This window comes from Balaenoptera ricei, chromosome 10 (genome assembly GCF_028023285.1).
Source record: "Balaenoptera ricei isolate mBalRic1 chromosome 10, mBalRic1.hap2, whole genome shotgun sequence".
NCBI classification, from domain to species: Eukaryota; Metazoa; Chordata; class Mammalia; order Artiodactyla; family Balaenopteridae; genus Balaenoptera; species Balaenoptera ricei.
The window spans coordinates 68,157,839-68,178,808 of record NC_082648.1 but is presented as its reverse complement, the minus strand read 5'-3'; the positions used below and the strand labels follow the sequence as shown (position 1 = coordinate 68,178,808).

The following is a 20,970-nucleotide window of genomic DNA, read 5'->3' as shown; positions in this document are numbered from 1 at the left end:
TCAAGCTTATCATCATTAATATCAAATAAAAACATTTAAATTGCAAACACACCAAGGATTTCATTGGAAAGCCTAACATATCAGCTATAGCAGTGGAGGTCACATGAAGTCTTTGGGAAATATTTGCTCTATTTAATGAAGAGACTTCTATAGGCAAACTTATTCCAAACAGTTTCTCAAGTTACCCAGCTAAGAGAGATAGAGAGGATTTGATTTGCAAAGGCTGAATAAAATCTATCAGCAATTAAAGTCCATGAATTGATAAAAGCTTTCTGCTGATGAGCAGACTATAACACAAATCTTATTATAAATATATGCACAGTTATAAAGTAAATGAGTTCACCTGGTCACTTATGACATCTGATTTCAGTTGTGGCATGAATCTGATTTTCCAAAATATAGGGGTGTGCATGTACATATGCATTTTAGGAAATCGCTATCGATTCTCAGGAAAAAAATCATAGATACATAATAAGCATGATTAATGGGTATACACACCATCAAGCCATCATCAGTCACATGTGTTCTGATTAGGTAATTTGCAATGCTTGACCATGTATCTCTTAATTAAATGACTCCTCTAATTTGGAGTTTGCTAGCTAATCACTCTTGAGAAAGAGCTTTTGGAAAACAACTGTCAAATACAGCCAAGTTATTCTACAGCCCTTAAAGGCTCCTTCTCATTTCTCCAGGGCTTCTCCTTCAGGATGCATAAGCAATTCAGAGAGCAAGCTTGAAGCCACTGATGTTGACTGGCTCCAAATGCTGGCTCTATACTTAAAAATGCAAGAACTCCTCTCTGTTCCAAAGTATCCTTGTCTCATAAGAGATAACAAAAGAACCCCTTTACAGGTTTTGTAGGGTTATATGAGTAAACAGGTAAAGTGTTAGTAATGGCTCATTCATTTTACTGCTGGTCTTATTGTTATTAATACTTTCTCAGCCAGAGCCTGCAAAAAAGCTAGAAAACTAAATCTGAAGGAACTGTGGCTTTTGGTGGAAGAAAAGCCTCTTGATGGTCAATTTAGATTTACTAATGAAAAATAAAAACAGCTGACATTTAGTGTTTATTTTTGTGTCCTGTTTTGGTTAAGAACTTTCTCTCAGTGAATCTTCAGAACCCCAGGAGTTAAGCACTATTATAGTCATCCCCATTATTTTATAAATGAGGAAACAGGAAAAAGAGAGGAGCATTGATAGTTCCACGTTTACACCGTAGCGGCGAAGGTTCAGTCCAGTTATGGCGCACAGAGGTTCAGCAGTTTGCATCCACTAACACTCCCACCTACATCTCACACTTTTGAGAGGGATTATATGTCAAGATCAGTTTCCTCTCTGAAGCTTTCTGCATTTTAGGAGAAAGTGGAATTATCCATACACTCAGAAAATTGAGTAACTATTATCCCCAGGAAGAAGCCTTTTGAAATGCTAAAGGGGCAAGATACTGCTCCATGCCTGCGGAGGGCGCGGTCTGTGGCGGCATCTGGAACTCTGGCGGTGGGCAACAAGGTCCAGACTGGAGCGTTGGGAATGAAGTTTGGGCTGGGAAGTGCTGAATTAGATCTGATTTTCACATTTCTGAACTGAGGACTAGCTGTAGAGAAAAAGAGGGAAGGAAGCAGTTAAGGGCGGGCGGGGGGAGTGAAAGTACCGTTTTACGGAATGTAAGAGAGAAGTAGCAATTCCAAAGAAATAGCTTGCCTCTTTCCTCTGCTTCACTTCCCACTGTGATTCTTGGTGGTCGTTTCTTCCTGAGGTTACAGGATAAACAAACCTGGCACACGTTGTAAAATCCTCACGGTGAGGAGCTCCTGGGGCTTCAAGCCTCTCTGGGGCTTTGCTATTTGGTCCAGCTAAGAGGTTTCATGTGTGTTGTTGTTGTCTTTTGCCCTCAGCCATTTAACCCTTACCTCTCTTGAAGCAACCTTCCTTCAAAGACGCCCACCCCACCTCATGAGACAGATCGTCCCCTTCTTTTATCTTTCTATTTGGAAAACAAACCCAAACCACAAGAGGTCTTGAGGCTATTCCAGTCTTCTAGCCACCAGTCTAGTTCAAGAAAGCCAGGGAGGGACCAGACACCTGGCTCAGAAGCCAGCACAGCCCCTGGTGCACCGTATGAATGCTTCCTCACGAAGGGCCGCCGGGCCTGTAAAGTCAAAGAGGGAAAGTAATTCGGGCTAAATTAGCTGAAGATTTTTTAGGCAAATAAGCAGAATTTTTGTGTGGTAATTTCTTGTAGCAATGAGATTTTCCTCAATTGAACATTCAGTTGTTAACTCTGAGAAAGTAAATCCCACCCAGGTCTCCAGGTAAAGGACAGTTAAAACAGAAAGAAAAGGGATGCTGATAAAAGGGAAAAGGGCAGATTTCTTCCGGATGGTCTTCATTTCTAACCACAAGTGTGAGGTCTACATGAGATAGAAAAGTGAACAGTTTAATTCAGACACAGGAAAACAACCCATTTTCCTCCCTTTAAATCAGTCCATGAGTAAACGCCCAAATAAATGGGCTTGGGTGGTTTCTAAATTAAAATGTGGTTCACCTTGATTTATGCCCTCAAACATGTTTTTTTCAGTTGAATCAAATTAGGAACAACTTTGTTCATATAGAAACTTATATTTTAATATTACAATACCAGGATCCTCGCACATTTTATATACAATACGTCACTACACATTTAAAATATATTTCTTAGGTTTACATTAAAAAATGAAAGTACTAAGATTATTTACAAAAATATATTCAATACCACTAACATTTAGATGCAACGTTCCCACTTTGCTTTAAACAGGAATGAACTTCTTTTGAACATGGCACAAAAGGATCACCATAATAAAAGTAAATATATTACAAAACCAACCAAACAAAAACAAAGCAAAACTGCTAGATCTAAGCCACTCGCGGTTCCCAAAATACAAGTCCAAAGCCGAAAGGCTTTTTCATCTGAGCGTGCACAACAGTTTCCGAGAAGTTTCTTTGTGGATATGGCTCCTTCCCTTTCATAAGCTCCTGGGTCTGGGTTCCTAAATATTACTGTAACGTGACCTAAAGGATTAGGCGAAGGAGGGAGGATGGGATCTTCCTGCTACGTGGAGGACATCCCAAGCCCCGGCGCCGAGTTACTTCTCCACCACCTCCTCCACGCAGGGGAGTTTGTGCTCCTCCGAGGAGATGCTGTCCACGATGGAAGAGAGGCATCGAAGGCTACTCGAGGCCGATGAATCAATGCTTGCCCCTCCTGAGCGCAGAAAACACACACACAAACATAACCCCCAAGGAAGGAAGGAGCCGGCAGCCCCGCGCCCCGCGCGAAGCCGCTTGAGACCGCGCGGGAGGACTGGTCCCCGCGCACGGAGCGCCGGTCTCTTAGGGACCGTCCAGGCTCCTGCTGGGCTCCGACCGCTTTCTGCCCCCAGCGAGCACCCCAGTCCCCTCCCGGGATGTTCTCCAGCGCAGTCCAGTGCCCTTTTACTTTACCTTCCTTGGCAGTTATCACGAGCCCCCTGGAATGATCCGAAACACTTGGCCACTGGGAGCTGCAGGTGCGCAGGAAATCCGCACCCTCAAGCTGGAGGAAAACCGAGGCAGCAGATTAGTAAAGAAACATCGGTTCCGGGGGTGGGGTGGGGTGGGGTAGGGGACCCTTTGTGAGGGGGTCTCTCCCCTGTTTCCTCGGGCCGGGTATGAAGTTCCTGCCCATGGCAGGCACCCCGTGTTCACGGGTCACCGGGGGTTCATTTGAGAGGGAGCGGGAGGGGCGGGTGAGGAAGGAGGACGCGAACGGAGACAGAGCAGCTGGAGGTTAAGGCCGCAGGGAAGGCGACTAACGAGCCTGTGCATTCCCCGGCCTCGCCAGCATCTGGGCTTACACTCTCTTGCTTGGCTCTGTAGCTGAAGGGGTCCACCCCGAGCTCCTGCATTTTGTCCTGCTGATCTAGCCGGTGCAGCAGGTCCTGCAACCGCTCTATGTAGTTGATGGCGCTCCGCAGAATCTCCACCTTGGGCAGTCTCTGGTTGGGGTTGGCCACAGTCCGCCGCTTCAGTGCCTCGAAGGCCTCGTTGATCTTCTTTAGCCGCCTCCTCTCGCGCAGGGTGGCGGCCTTCCGCCGGTCGGTGGGGGCAGATTTTCTCTTGCAGGTCTTGCAAGCCCAGATCAGGCATTGGCCGGGGCAGTGGGGAGGCTGCAGGCCTGGGGGCGCCAGGACATGTTCCTCTCCGCTGCTGTCGCTCCCAGCTTCCGGGGGCATTTGGTCCTGGCAGGGGGACAGGGTACCATCACTCCCTGGATACAAAGGAGAGCCCTCTGCCACTTCTAACGGCTGCAGGGTAACATTTTCCCCATCCAAGTAGAAGAAATAGGAGCCAGTTTCAAAAAGGTCCATCATCATGTTCTCCTCCTTGGCCTCTGACTCGGTCTGAACTGGGTGATGGGCTCAAAAACCCAGAGGAGCCACCCAGATGGCATTTAATTAGTGCGGTGACTTAAGTCGCCCCAGCTTTATATATAGAAGCTCCTGAAACTCAATCCAACTTTTAGCTGTCATGGAGCACCAGTCTCTCAATGTGATTACAGCCAGTGCTCTCTAGAACATCTAGTTTGAAAGAAAACTGAGAAGTGTCACCCCCAGAATGATGTGACAACCTATATGCAGAACAGGTTAAAACAAAATACATAGAGAGAATCCAATAATGTAAACAAAGCATCGAACACTTCAATTTGGGGCAGTTTAGATGCTAACCTGCTTACAGGACAACTTCAGAACAACTGGGGATTAACACTGCCCCATTCCCCTCCCCCAGGCTCATCTGAATTCTAAGTATAGACCCATGATGAAAGATTTCAAAGGCAATAGCCATTGCTCCAAAATAGCTTGGTTAATGTTTGCAGACTGGTTCAGCTCTTTTCTCCCTCCTGCCTGTCAAAAAGGTGCTATTCCTGTGATTAAAACCATTACAGTCCTTCAAAGGTTATACATGACTTTCAGGCTTCAGCCTCAATAGCAGCAGGTAAATCTCTTTCCTCTCTTTTACTAAGGTTGAATGACAATTTGGGAGCTGGAAGGGGTGGCTGGAGGGTGCTCAGATTCCTTCCTTGGCTATCTTTTTTTGGAGGGTGGCAACCAAGATCTGAATTCCGTACCCCTGGAGCAGTAGTACCTATAAGGTAAGGGGTGGGACTGAGGATGGGGATGTACTAAATGTAATAATGTCTCTTGAAAAATAGTTTTAGTGGAAATAAGACTCACACTATAGCTATTTGATATTCCAGGAGTCAACGTACTACTCCAAGATGCCTCTGTTAAGGCTCCTGTTCTACAATGTGTGGTCATAGCTTTTTCATTAGCATTCTCGGTATCCACTGACTCCAAATAAGTTCTTTCATAGGATTCAGATGAGAAAGGTAGCAACCAAGATACAAACCAAGGAACAGAATGTTTAGTTGCAGTTTGCCCATGGTCCAGTACACACAAGTATGGTGGTTGAGGAGGCAGTACAAGATAAGGGTGAAGTGCAGGGCCCCTAAATTCCAAAGACGCCCCTTCAAGTCTTAGCTAAGTTAATTTCTATTTATGTGTGCATGGGTAATACTAGGTCTTGATTTCTTTAAGATAACAATGGTTGCCTTATGGAATTTTGGTGAGAATTCGATCAAATGATACCATGCGTGTGAAGCATATAACCTTATATTAGCTGCTTGATGAACATTAGTTATTTAAAGCATAAGGCTATGTCAAGGCTAAGACCATTTCTTATGAAGGAAATAAAGCACAGCTGTAGCAGAGATTTATTTTTTCTCCTATTTAAATTGTTTTTTTTATTTATTTATTTATTTATTTATTTATTTATTTATTTATTTATTTTATATCCCTTCCCTTTCCCTTTCCTTTCCTTTCCCTCCCAGAGCTCTGGAAGGACTCCTTCCAACCTTAAGTTGCCCTTGGGGTGACAGTCAACTCTGGTTTTAGCCTTTATAGTCAGTGCCTGAAAAACTAGATGGAAACATAAGATCTTCTTATTCTACCCCAAGCAGTGATAATTATAGGCTGTGTTCAATATGATTTCATTTTTTAAATGAATAGACTGAAGACAATGTCCTTGGACTCAATGGTCAGACAACGTAGAAACTAGTTACATTTTTTAGTTAAATCACTTATTCCAGAAGATAATTCTTCATAGTCTCTTCCTATTGAGCCACAGACTTGGGATGTTTGACATTTTGTGCTGTTTTTACATTTTTGTTATGTGCAGCTGAATAATTCCTTATAAAGTGTGAGAACTATTTTTCTGTTTTTGGAAAAGTAGGAGGCACAGGGAATAATAAGAAGCCAATACTTTTGTGACATTTTCTCCTATTTCTGCCATTCCCCTGGTTGCTAATATCAGCAGTTGAGACTCCAGATTGGAGGCTCCAAGAATTCAGGGAATAGCCTAACATCTATTAAGGAAAATTACCCTGTGCTCTTAACCTCACTCTGTGCTGTATCTTATAATGTGAAGACAATTTGAAAAGTCATTTTAACCAGTAAAGTTATATAGCATTATTGCTAAGATTATTAAGATAACGATATCTGAAATTCATTTATTCAACATTTTTGGGGTACCTACTGAGTGCCAGATAGCGTCCTGGGTGACAAGAATAAAGTGGTGAAAAATGCTCTCTTCTTATGGAGTTGGAATCTAGAAGGGTGAGTGAAATAGACTAAGTGATTAAAAAATGGGAGCAATAACACTGGAATTGGGTGTGGAAGACCTAGATCACAATCGTTTTGGGCCTATGAGAACTCAGTCAACCCTAATATCTCAAATTCTCAGTTTTTTTCACCCATAACATGTATAATGACAAAGACATCATACTCTCAAAGGTCATGATAAGTTTTTCAAAATGTGAAATCGCTTCAAAAATGTTGCATACCTATAAAAGTATTTTTATTACTGCAATTAGGTATAGAGAAAAAATGAGATAAGAAAAAGATCACTTCTAGGGAATTTTGTTGCTTGGGTGACAGAAGTAACGAAGCATCGACATATATACACTACCAAATGTAAAATAGATAGCTAGTGGGAAGCAGCTGCATAGCACAGGGAGATCAGCTCGGTGCTTTGTGACCACCTAGAGCGGTGGCATAGGGAGAGTGGGAGGGAGGCTCAAGAGGGAGGGGATATGGGGACATATGTATGCATATGGCTGATTCACTTTGTTGTACAACAGAAAGTAACACAGCATTGTGAAGGAATTATACTCCAATAAAGATGTATTAAAAAAAAAAAGAAGTAATGTTTAAGGTGACACCATTCTTAGACTCACCACTGATTTTAAGAGGTATCGGGTAGATATGAGAAAGTCTGCACATCATGAACCTGCTAAAGAATATGAAAGTGTGCACTTTCTCCTTCATTTTTCCCTTATTTAAGTGTTGCCACTGGAGAAACAGTGAGTTCAAAATGTAGAAAGAGAAGATTCTAGAAAGAAGAAGAAAAAGCTTTCGGGTGCTGATCAAGAGCAACTTCCCAGAAAGGGGTGGCATTTCTTTGTGTGAATTCAACTATCACTATTGAATTGTCATTTCTTATTAAACTACAAAGCCCCTTTCACAACATTCTCTAGAACTCAGGCCAATAAAATTAGTGTTGTTATTCACCTTTGTTCAAACAGATTTTTCCCTCTTTTGTTGTTGTTTTGGGGATTGGGAGTAGGGATGGGAAGAGAGAAAAAAAGGAAATGCCAGCTTGGGAAATAACCATTTTTTATTAGATTAGGTAATGGGAAAATACACAATGATTCCAGACAACTAAATACGGAACTCTTGGAACTCAAACAAAATGTGAGATGCCTGTAATTGCAATTACATTATTTCTCAGTACAACTTGGGAGACACGGATCTTGACAAGTGGTCAAAACAGGTTTATCCTCCAAGGTTTAAACAGTTCAAATATATTTTTTTAATTATGGAAAAAGTAAATAATAATAAGAGAATAATAATATTGTGTCAATAAATCACTTCAGGGGCCTAGAGTTCATTCATAACAAAATGTGAAAGTAAGTTAGTGATAGAATTGAGAGTTTTCAAATAGTTTACCACCGCATTATTCTTACTTCATGCTTAGTTATTTGTAAATGCATTTTCTTCCCATCATCTCCACAAAAGCTTGAGTATGTCCAGTTCTTCTTCTCCGTGAAAAGGAGTGGGAGGAAAAGGATTATGGCCAGCTCAGCCAATGGTGGATTTTAGCTATGAGCCTTTGGGAAGGTGCTGTTATGTGGTAGGAAAACAGTCTCGGAGTAAGCCAGAATCTAAGTTCTAGCCATTCTTAATTATACATTCCAAGCCTCAGTTTTATAAGAGATCAAATGGCATATGTAATATATACATCACAGGTTTGTTGTTAGCATAAAATGGAAAAAAAATATATGTTGAGTCCTTGTTATGGAATATGCACTCAACAAATTTTAATTTCCTTCCTTCCCCTACTCAATTCATAAGGCCTGTGATTGAAATAGCCAAAGGGAATTAACTGAAATACCTAGATTTGTTAAGACAGATGTTTAGGATAAATTTAGGGATTTATTTGTGTTAATGGGGTAATGGAAGTGAATATATTAGAACTAGTGACTCTGATAATTGTGTTTCATGTATTTATGCCCTCAACAAATTTCCAATTACTGGGGGACAGACACTAATTTAAAAAATGACACAAATGACTACCTGAGCTAGGAACTTTGGAGGAAAAGAATGTGGTTCTTTATGAGTGTATAACAATGAAGAGTCTGTCATGAATGGAAGCTTGAGAAAGGATGGTCTGGGGACGTAAGTTCCTGAGATGTTGGGTTGGTATTTCTAGGGAGCAGAGTTGAAGATTTTTAACAAACCTGTGGATTGGAGTAGTGGTGACAGTAGGAGGAAGGTCAGGGAAGAAGTAGACACAGGGTTAGTCAGAAACTGATGAAGAGATTTTTGTGGGTTATACCTAAGGAATTTGGCTATATTATTGCATAGCTGGGTTCAAAGAAAGCAGTTTCAGTTACAGCTGACAAAGTAGACCTGAGGGCCAGATAGAAAGTAATTATACTTTTTCAGCAGTGGAAAGAAAGAGGAGAAAAGGGAGTAGAAGAAAGGGGGTGGAGGTAGGCAAGGAGAGAAAGAAAATGAACAGCACTAAGTCCAGCCTGCCGGGAGAAGAAGGGTCAACTAACAAGGCCAGTGAGTGGCCCTAAAGAATAGAAGGTGAAGGAAGGGCCTGCTGACTGAAAGGGAAAATTCAGAAGAGGCAGATTAATGCTTTAAACTTGTGGCTGCTAAATGAGTAACCTGAACCCGTGCACCTGTAATTTACCTAATCTGCAGACAGCGTGCGCCCAGAGATTCCCGAACACGAACTCTGTGGTAAAAATAGTTTGCACTTACACTGACAGAACATTCGAGTTACTTCAGAGGGCATGGGGGAGGGGCACAGACCAAGCAGAGGAGAAGGGAATGTTTTAAAGGCGAATGCTCTGCAACTTCCAGACTGTGGCAGTGAGAAGTTGGGCAGAGAAATGGGGCTGGACCTGGATTACGGGGACTACTGTGCAGCTGCCTTTTTCAAAATAGCTCCGAAGAAATGTGTCCAAGACGAGCAGAGGACGAACCAGAGAGGCTGCTCTTCAGATTTCTCAAATATATTTTTCCCTCTTTGCTCTCACCCCCCTTTCCCTTCCACTTGGGAATAGAACAGGACTTCCACAGAAACCTGTGTTCAGTTCATGTACTAGACACAAAATGCTACTGAAAGAGGCTGCTGCTCGTTTATTTTCTTTCTTTCTTTTTTTTTTTTTTTAATAAATTTTTATTTATTTATTTATTTATGGCTGTGTTGGGTCTTCGCTTCTGTGCGAGGGCTTTCTGTAGTTGCGGCGAGCGGGGGCCATTCTTCATTGCGGTGCGCGGGCCTCTCACTATCGCGGCCTCTCTTGTTGCGGAGCACAAACTCCAGACGCGCAGGCTCAGCAATTGTGGCTCACGGGCCTAGTTGCTCCGCGGCATGTGGGATCTTCCCAGAGCAGGGCTCGAACCCGTGTCCCCTGCATTGGCAGGCAGATTCTCAACCACTGCGCCACCAGGGAAGCCATGCTCGTTTATTTTCTAAGCACAGTGTCCAGGGAAAGAGACCATAAATGCTTGTCTACCTGAGAAACTCTTATTTGGTGCTTAAAAAATGAAGTTCTTTTTATTATTCTGCACTCTCCCTATTTTCATTCAGATTTAGGAGTTTGAGAGCAACATTTGTGATCCATTAGAGCGTTTTCAGGTTACGTATTCCTTCCCTGTGGGTCACCAACTGGCAAAGGTTTGCTTAGGACAAGTACCCAGGAGGTCCCACTTTCAGTACAAAGACTGGGAAATCCTGGACAACTCAGAACAAGTTGGTCACCCTACTTCCAGGAAAAACAGGATAGATGCTGACAAGTATCTATTCATAAATAAGAACAATGAACAGAGTGCAGTATATATAAAGTAGACTCTCTTCTTTAAACATAATTATAGTGATTACAAATACGGGGTTTGATGTTAGATCTGAATCCTAGGCTCAGCTCTGCCACTTGCTAATATTTGACCTTGGGCAAGTTATTTAACTTCTCTAAGTCTCAACTAGTCCATAAAATGGAAATAATATTACCTTATAAGGTTGTTTTAATGATTAAAACAATGTTAATAAACAATATACAGTGTCTAGCGCATAGTAAACAATACAAATTGGTATTATATTATTTAACTTTTGATTGAAGAAAAATCATCCATCTACGTGTCACCTCAATAAATCATACTTTGCTTTTTTTGTCTTCCATATGACCAAAAATTTTATATAATGTAATAGTACATAATGTAAATTTTGTATTACATAATTTTAAGAATATAGATATAATACAATACCATGTATATATGGTCTTTTTCACTTAAAATATTACGTAAACATTTTCCATGATGCTATGTAAAACTAATGTTTAAAATTTCTAAGATATATGGAATGATTTTTCAATGTTATTTACATCTTTTAAAAACTAAATGAATTGTGATATTCAGATGACCCAAATTATAGTAGGGTCTGATGTTACTAGCTTGTTAAGCTAAACAGATGTCTCTAGTATAGAATGGTTAGCCAAGTATTTTGTTACTGCCCTCCAACTGGCTGGTTATGACATATTGTCCAAAATAGTTGGTGCTTTAATGCCTATGTCACAGCCTACTGTGATAAATAGTCACCACTGTACAAACACATTTATTCCATAAAGTTTTTCTACCGGTTTGGAAAAAAAAGTTGTTTAATCAGACGTACACACACATTTCATACTTTTTCAGAAGCTCAGACATTTCGCCTTGAGGTAATGCATGTTAGCTTTTAGGATAGTAAGTGATAGAAACATGGCAAAAGTTATAAAATGTTTAAATTGTATATAATCTGGTGCTTTTTAAGTACAGGGATTATATTTTCAATGTGCCACTAGTCACATACAAATTAATCATGTTAAGTTTTATCTTCCCTGATTTCAAGATCTGGCCTAGATGCTGTGATTGGAAAAGCCGTACTGTATAATTTCACAATGTAAGTATAATCTTTTTATTAAATCATTTAAATTAATTTTTTATTTTCTTCTGTTTAAATATAAACTATCATGAGATTTAAGCTGTAATATTCCAGAATTTGTACTTTTAGAGTACAGAATAAAAAGTAGTTATATATATTTTATTTTGTAAAGTTGTAGCCATTACTCAATTCTTTTTTTTTTTTTATAGATTTTTTTTTAAAGTATTTATTTATTTATTTATGGCTGTGTTGGGTCTTCGTTTCTGTGCGAGGGCTTTCTCTAGTTGCGGCAAGCGGAGGCCACTCTTCATTGCGGTGCGCGGGCCTCTCACTATCGCAGCCTCTCTTGTTGCGGAGCACAGGCTCCAGACACGCAGGCTCAGTAATTGTGGCTCACGGGCCCAGCTGCTCCACGGCACGTGGGATCTTCCCAGACCAGGGCTCGAACCCGTGTCCCCTGCATTGGCAGGCAGATTCTCAACCACTGCGCCACCAGGGAAGCCCCCATTACTCAATTCTGAAAAAGAAAAGTTGAAGTCCCTGTGTCAAAGTGCTTTAAATAAATGATTTCATTACATCTTCACAATGTTTTATCACGTATAATTTATCTCCATTTTAAAGAGGGAGTAAAGCAATGAGAAATGAATCTACTTGCCTGAAAATCACATGCTTATAAACTAAACTCTGGCCCTTACAGCAGTAATTTATACAATCACAATGAAGTTCTTACTCTGAGCCTCCTTGCAGTGCCCAATAGAAGAGTAGTCTTCAGTGGATAAAAAAAAGTCTAGGGGCGAACTGCCTTAGAGGACCTTTGAATGTTTATTTGGCAACCTGTAGGATAACTTCCGTTTTTCTAGTGACCAAAAGAGGCACTGTTGCTAGCTGTCAGCTGAGATTTGGACCTGTGTTGTACTTTGGGAAATAATGATGCAATGCTATTTTCCACGTACAGTGCCAGGTACAGGCAGCCTGTCCCAGAGGTCATGAAGCTGATGCTCAAATTCAAATGCTTGAAACTCATGGTCTATTTGATTATTTTAAAATATACAGTAAGAAGGAAAGAGAAAGATGGAGTAGGTTAGCACACTTAAGATAGGGTAAAAGTGGGCTGGAGAGACCATACTATACAAGTCTTGAGTTACACAATGCATATATATCCTGTCTTTCTCCCTTCCCCTTCAGGCTGCCCCGCTTACAGTATCTACAAGAGCTAGAATTGAGGGTGATCAAAGGATTTCAGCAGATGGAAGGTGTTTGAACAAATACACGGGTGCTCTATACACCTAGTCAAAACTACAGCTCACCTATAATCTACTGGGCAGCCAGCAGATTCTGTGGCCCAAACTGGATTTCACCAATAAGTGGTCAGTTTAAGACTTCTTAAATATTGGGTCTCTCAGGCATATTTAGTTATTTGATGCTTAATTGGCCCTCCATCCCTTTCTATGTTGACAAGCATAGGCTACACTTACTTTGTCTGTCTCTAACCTGTTTTCCAAGCCATTTGCTTTTATATTTAGTTTCATCTATTCTCCCTATTTTTTCCTCTTATACTCTATGGTAGGATTGAATATCCTTAAATAAGAGCGAATGTATATTATATCTCCTTTCAGAAGTTCTTTACATGTTTTCAAATAGAATTGCTATCGCTTGATATTTTCTAGTTTCTTGCCTAATTTCTTTGAATTCTTTAACATAAATCTATCTTATAAAAGTTTCATAATCTCTAATTTCTATTTGCCACTTCCCATCCCTTGTTCTTTGCTTCTTTTCGAAAGTTGCAAAAAAAGATAGCTTGGGCTTGAAAGAGTCTTTTTTTTTTTTTTTTTCTCAAAATGGTGGGTACGTTTTGTTCCAAGAACTACCACATCAGCTGAGTGCAGAATTTCTTTCTAAATTTGTTTTCAAGAAAACAGACGATCATATGCTTTTGGAGATCAACAAAGTAAGGTGCTTACATAGCCCTTAATAAAGCATTCTTTTTACTAAACACAGAGTAATGTGGATTGTGACAAGCATGACTCCTATGATGGATATTTGGTAAAGTATGATTTTCTTTTCATACAAACCAGGGCTCTATTAACATGGTTTCCTCAAGTCTACTTCTCACTTCCAAATCCTCTAGGAATTGACACCAACTGTCCATTTTGACACTTGTTCATTAATTTCCTTTCAATGGGACTATTCTCTTCTCTCAGCTGTTGTAGCAATTTAAGGTTTTACAGACTCTTCTGGTATGGCTCTTTGTTGAACATTCTTTCTGTGTTCAGACTATATAACACCAGAGCCTGAAAGTATGTCACAGAGTCATTAGTGTAGTTCACCACTTGTTCCATTATCCACTCTCACAGAGGGAGACTTTAGCTGACCCCTTAAAAACTGAAAAGGGCAAAATCAATTAGTTCTCTCCAGCAAGATTTAATGGTCTTGATAGCAGTAAATCTGTGCTTCCTTTCCTAACCTGCATCATTCTACACACCTGACCTGACTGCATCCAATAGATCTCTAGTTATAAACTTCTTACAGAAAAAAACTTTTTTTTCCTGTTTGGGAGGTGTGTGTACACACGCTGTGTGAGGGAGGTCATTTCACTGCCATGACTGTAAGCGCTAACAGATCCTAGGAAACAGAGAATGATTGTTGTATCTCTTGTGAAATACGAACAACCTTGCTAATTTTTATTCATGATTGGGAAACCCCAGCATTTTGAGGATTAAAGGGCATAAAAATGAATAATACAAGAATGGCTGTAGAAGAGTATAGTATTTGTTTTGTAATAAACTGAAGTGGGACCGTGTGACTTTTCCATGGTGCAAGTTCTTTTCTTGTGTGTCAAGTTTTGTTTTGGGTTAGTGAGAAACATCACATCACGAAGAAAGAATGCAAGAAGCAAGGGCTGCTTTACACTTTACCAATCTGTTGTGCTGTTCCTGGAAATTTTTGCATTTGAAGTTTGACAGAAGGTAGCAAATTTTGTGTGTGTGGTTGCTATGCTTAAAAATAAGTATATAATAAGTGATATTTGATTGTTTTATATTATTTTACCATTTTATAGATGAACATGGTTTAATCTTTTAGATTTTCTTTCATCTTATGATATAATAGCACTAAGAACATATGCTGCTTTTTTAACTAAGTAATTTCAAGATATTAATTCTTTAATGTTCCCTATATAATTCTAAGACAGCTAGACTTCTTATGTTTCAAACTTTATTTTTACTTCTTTGAGTGTTTGCTATTTTATATAGCTTTCTAAAACTCTCATAGCAGAACTTTTTCTTTAATCTTATCCATTTTAATTCATCAAACAGCTTATTTTTTCCTGACTTTGAAGAAAATCCCAGTCTTCTCTATGGAATAAGTTATCTTTTGAAGATTAAAGTGATGATTAAAATCAGCTTTTGGACATATGATAATACTATAATACTATTTTTGGCAGTGGTGTGTTACTTTAAAAGTTTTATAAATACATTATCTTAGCAATAACTTCAGCCACAGGAAAAAATGAAGCACGATCTTATAAGATTAGTGTGAGATTTCCTGAGGGTGCAGTAATTTAGCTCTACCTTCAGAAGTGGGCAGCAAGACTTTTCTGGGACTCTGGGGCTTTTAATAGTCTATCTAGTATAAAGGCAAATAATGGAGACAGAGGAGGAGGGAAGGGGGAGAGGCAGGGAGGAAAAGAGGGAGAGAGGAGAGAGGGAAAGGAAAAGCTAGAAGGGGAAATGAAGGGTTGTGAAGTCATTCTTAGTTGAGAATTGACCACTAGACTTCTATCAAAATCTACTCTTTTTAGAAAATCACAGCGTTTTGAAAATCAAAGGCCTTAGAATTAAGCACATGTTTTATTGGTGGGTTACTTGTTCCTAAGCACAAGTATCCTTCCTTGGTAATAGAATTTGCTGAAAAAGCACAGAATCACTGGAAGCTTGATGTTGTCTCGTATGTTCCTATTTCAAAGTTTATGACTGTAAGAAAATACTCACAAGAGACTATTTGTGGAGTGTGGATCATCAAACGATTTCTATTTTTCACAACTGCCTCTTTTCACATGTCTCATATTGATTACAATATTTGCTTCTATGGTTATTCATAACCAAGCACTTATCACATTGCCCTTTAATGCTTATTTATTCATATCATCCACTCTGTAGAGCAGGAGCTATGTAATCATCATTGCTTAGAAGATCACCTGGTGGAAAACAGGTAGTATGTAATCTCTGCTGAGTGATAATTGTCAAAACTCACATCATGTTCTCTGAGATGAAGTGGCGTTTTCCCTTATTGGATATTATTTCTATTTCTATTTGGGATTTGTTTAAATTTTTTGGTGCTTTGCCCAAAACATTGTGTGTCTTGATCAGTGCAAGATATAATGCTCATTTTATTTTAGTAGAAGTTCCTGGAAACTTCATGGGACAAGAGGTGCTCTACTCAAAAAAACATTATATAGCAAGATTTATTTTTGGAGCTGAAATTGCTAAGCCTTAGATACTAAGTCTAAATAATTAATTGCTAAGTCTGGTTGCCACAACAAAATTAGAGTACATCAATTTGAGTTAAGGCACTCATGCTATGTTTATAAGAAGAGAGTATGATAGTTTATTGGCTACTTGTTTTAAAAGTATTGGTGGGTTACTTGTTCCTAGTCATCCAGCTCCTGAATATCTGGTCATCCTTGTTTTTTTCTGGTCTCCATGTCAATGAGAGTCTCTATTTTACCCAGCTGGCCCTGAGAGTGAAAGCCTTAGGACAGTGGTTATCTTACCCTTGGCCATTCTTCTGGACACTCTCCAGAAGCTGGTCTGTGTTGCCACCTTTTCACTTCTTGAACCCTGCAGGTCCAGGGTTTCCTGGGTACCTGAAGGTAATCAGAATAGTATGTATGGAACCCAGCACTGGAACTAGTAATCCTTAACTCCCCTCTTTGTATCCTTCAACTTTCTTCTTCATAAAGTCTTGGCTTTATAGTAATAAGATATTTTAATTTACCGTAAAGTAACTTAATTTTGTACATTTTTTAGTCCAGTAAATATTCATTTAAAAAAATGGTATCTTAAATGTTGCATACCGTGTAACCCATTTCTAAGAGGACTTTGAAATGATTACAGTAGTCTGTATAAGGTGCTGTTGAAATTACCAGGCCTCAGTAAACTTCTTAGAAAAGAACACGAACTAGTGGAACACCTAGTAGAGCAGGCCTCTCCTTTCATGTGACTTAATTTGGCAGATTTTTTTGATGGATTAATTTATTAAATTTTTTAAATAAATTACATATAATTCAGGCCCAAACTCTGAAAGCAAAATGGTCATACTTCTAGCCAATGCCATAAACTCCCCAATTATCTTATTAGGTATCTTCATGAAATTTTGATGCATTTCTTTTGTTGACCATGATGAGAAGAAAAAGGTTTGGAAAGCACTACTCCAAACTGTTGATAGTAGTTATATTTAGGTATTAGAATTTTGGTTGATATAAATTTAAAAGAGAGTTTTCTGTAATTAAAAGAAATCTATAATAAGCATTCTCTAGTTTTGTAATGAGAAAATAAAATGAATATTATTTAAGAAAATCAAATAAAAATAGGAACTTAGTCACAAGTAGAACTAGTACATCTGGCAAATAAGACAGAATCTTAATTTTTAGGACAGGAAACAAGGCCTGTACCATATTTGCAGCAAAATTCTCTTGATGCTGCAGCAAAATTCTCTTGAAGGAATATACCTAAAATTTCCCAAGATAAGGACTAAATCTTCCCAGAGTTTGGGGTGAATTGCTTTTGATATACAGAGATGAGGATTGTGGGAGCTGGGAACCATGTAACTTTCTCCAAATGATAAGCTTCAATTATCTGGGCAATTCAATTATGGGAATAAGGTCCTTCCCAATTATAACAGATTATGGTATATGCTACTTTAATTCAATTTATTGGACTGGGAAGTAAGGTTACTCAAAGTAGCCCAATAGTCTAAACTTCAGTTTGGTTTTTTTTTCTCATGAATGCTGTATTTTTTATTGAGATACAATTCACACGACATAAAATTCAGCCTTTTAAAATGTACAGTTCAGTGGTTTATAGTATTTTCACAGAGTTGTACAATCATCACCACTATTTCCATCACCCCCAGAAGAAACCCTGTATCCATTAGCAGTCACTTCCCATCTCCCACTCTGTCCCTGGCAGCTACTAATGAGCTTCTATGGATACGCCTATTTTGGATATTTCATATAAATGGAATAATTACAATATGTCTGGCTTCTTCTGTAACCATGGGTGAAATCCATTTCACCTGCCTTCACTCATCAAGGTTTTAAGACTTTCAGGTCCTCTAAGCAGCACATAGCCTGAACAATAAGGTGTCTGACCGAGTTGTTTTCCAGGAACTTGGAGTCAGCTGCATCTATTTCAAGCTGAACCAAGGGTCAGCTGTATCTAGTTTGAGCTGAGCTCCTTAGGACTGGGAAGGACCACTAAGCCTTGAACTGGGCATGCGCAGGCATCCGCCCTCGTGAACTTTAGAATGTGAAGAGGCCTGTAGCGTAGTTACGCCTGCGCAGAACGATTATCGCACCTTTTTCTAATCACCTTTCCCCGTTCCCCCTCGCCTCAGACAGCCCTGCTTCTTTTTTCTTTATCCCATAAACACCCAAGCCCCTTGCCTTCTTGGAGCAGATTTGAGACCTGCTCTCCCGTCTCCTCGCTTTGCTGCAAACCTCGGCATCTCACCGTTTTAGCTTGCTGCACGTTGGGCAAAACAAACCCGGTTAGTACCACCTTCACTTAGCATAAAGTTTTCAGGGTTGATATATGTTGTATCATGAATAAGTACTTCATTCCTTTTTGTGGCTGAATACTATTCCATTGTATGGTTAAACCATATTTATCCATTTTTTGGCTATTATGAATAATGTTGCTATAAAAATTTACGTACAAGTGTTTGTGTGGAGCCATTTTAGTTTGTATTTTTGAACTGGCACCAAAATAAAGCCCACACAATGTGATTAGTTGATAAATCTTTTAAGTCGCTATGGTTCCTCCTCTACAACTTTATATCTTTTGCAAATTTGTTGAAGAAATTGAATCATTAGTCCTGTACAGTTTTCCAAAATCTGGATTTTGCTGATTGCATTCTTTTGGCATAATTTAACATTCTTCTAACATCTATAGTTTCGTTCATTGGTAGCTGGCTGTAGAGGCTTGATTGGATTCAGGCTTGTTGGGGGAGGGAGGGCTGGCAAGATTACATTATAGTCTGTTATTCTACAAACATTATGACTGGTTGTATCTCTTTTTTTGATATTAGCAGCCATTGTTGATCTTTGCCGGGATCCATTATGGAATGAGAAGTAGTGATAGCCTAATTCTGTCATTTCTTCTTTATTTATAGCTAGAATATGGTATAAAGAAAAAAATCTGTCCTCAGATATTTTTACTGCATCATTCAGTTTGTATATAAAAGGAAGGATAAAATGCTTGAATCTTTCCCTTTATTTGCTAGTTTTCAGAATAAATTGGTTCATTATCATCCTCTAATAATGACTATTCATGGGTTTTAAAAATGAACTCATGGACTAAACATATTCAGTATATTCTAATCAGTTGGAGTTATTATTCTTTTTCAAATTAATAGTTGAATTTTTAAAAATAAGTTTCTGTATTTTGGCAGGACCACATGAGTAGATTTTGACATTCATTATATTAGATGATTAACGATGATATTTCTTTTTATATAAAGTCCCATTATTTAGGTTTTTTGAAAATGTATTTATTTTTTGTTGAAGTATAGTTGATTTACAATGTTGTGTTAGTTTCTGGTGTACAGCAAAATGATTCAGTTATACATGTATAATATACATTCTTTTTCAGATTCTTTTCCATTATGGTTTATTACAGGACCATATGTATGTACTATACAGTAGGACCTTGTTCTTTATGTACTTTATATATAGTACTTTTTATCTACTAATTCCAAACTGCTAATTTATACCTCCTCTCCGTGCTTTCCCCTTTGGTAACCATAAGTTTGTTTTCTATGCCTGTGAGTCTTGTTTCTGTTTTGTAAATAAGTTCGTTTGTATCATTTTTTTGGATTCCATATATAATTGATATCATATGATATTTGTCTTTGTCTGACTTACTTCACTTAGTATGATAATCTCTAGGTCCATCCGTGTTGCTGCAAATGTCATTATTTCATTCTTTTTTATGGCCGAGTAATATTCCATTGTGTGTATGTGTATGTGTGTGTGTATATATATATATATATATATATATATATATATATAATCTCCACACACATCTTCTTTATCCATTCCTCTGTCAGTGGACATTTAGGTTGCATCCATGTCTTGGCTATTGTAAATAGTGCTGCATTGAACATTTGGGTGCATGTATCTTTTCTAATTAGAGTTTTGTCCAGATACATGCTCAGGAGTGGGATTGCTGGATCATATGGTAACTCTTTTTTTAGCTCTCCCAATGCTACTTGCTGAAGAGACTGTCTTTTCTCCATTGTATTCTTGACTCCTTAGTTGAGGATTCATTACCATTGGTGAGTGGGTTTTTTCCTGAGCTCTCTATTTTGTTCCATTGATCCATATATCTGTTTTTGTGCCAATACCACAATGTTTTGATTACTGGAGCTTTGTAATAATCGTCTGAAGTTTAGGAGGGTTATGCTTCCAGTTTTGTTCTTTTTCCTCAGGATTGCTTTGGCAATTCTTGGTCTTTTGTGGTTCCATATACATTTTAATTATTTGTTGTAGTTCTGTGAAAAATGTCATGGTTAATCTGATAGGTATCACATTAAATCTGTAGATTGTTTTGGGTACTATGGCCATTTTAACAATATTAATTTTTCTAGTCCAAGAGTTTGGGATATCTTTCCATTTCTTTGAATCATCTTCAGTTTCCTTTATCAATATTTTACCATTCTCAGCATATAAGTCTTTCATCTCCTTGGTCAGGTTTATTCCTAAGTATTTTATTTTTTGATGCAATTTTAAAAGAGATTTTTTTTTACTTTCCCTTTCTGATATTTCATTGTTAGTGTAAAGAAATGCAACAGATTTCTGTATGATAATTTTATATCCTGCTACCTTGCTGAATTTGTTTATCAGTTCTAGTAGTTTTTGTGTGGAGTCTTTAGGGTTTTCTATATAAAGTATCATATCATCTGCATATAATGACGATTTTACCTCTTCCCTTCCAGTTTGGATACCTTTTATTTCTTTAAACTTCAGGTTTTGTTTCTGGGACATACATCTTTGAATTCTTATAAATTTTGGAGAAAATGTTAATGTTTCACACTGGGGTGGTATGATCCACTGGGCATTAGAAGTTGGGTGAGTGTTCATCCTGAAAAGGTGAAATTATTTATGATCTTTAAAGGAAATGAAGA

General features: G+C 38.6%; 1 protein-coding gene and 1 long non-coding RNA gene across 3 annotated transcripts in view; one reads left to right on the top strand and one right to left on the bottom strand.

Moving 5' to 3' along the window:
- Positions 1-1,983: 1,983 nt before the first annotated feature.
- MYF6 (myogenic factor 6) lies at positions 1,984-4,493 on the bottom strand. Of its 2 annotated transcripts, none has more exons than XM_059936595.1 (3): positions 3,873-4,493; positions 3,481-3,571; positions 1,984-2,149 (listed from the first exon to the last, which is right to left on the bottom strand). In XM_059936595.1, the coding sequence occupies exons 1-3, from the start codon at positions 4,389-4,391 to the stop codon at positions 2,088-2,090; spliced, it is 672 nt and encodes a 223-aa protein (XP_059792578.1). In that variant the 5' UTR covers positions 4,392-4,493; the 3' UTR covers positions 1,984-2,087. The 2 variants fall into 2 exon arrangements, with proteins under 2 accessions (XP_059792578.1, XP_059792577.1); XM_059936594.1 differs by lacking the exon at positions 1,984-2,149 and adding an exon at positions 2,417-3,241 and having other exon boundaries at positions 3,873-4,492.
- Positions 4,494-4,865: 372 nt separating this feature from the next.
- Positions 4,866-20,970, top strand: part of LOC132373431 (uncharacterized) — an 88,155-nt gene continuing 72,050 nt past the window's right edge. Inside the window, exons 1-2 of the long non-coding RNA XR_009505420.1 lie at positions 4,866-5,010; positions 11,533-11,583. This is a non-coding gene — a long non-coding RNA (uncharacterized LOC132373431). The remainder of the gene's footprint in view (positions 5,011-11,532; positions 11,584-20,970) is intronic.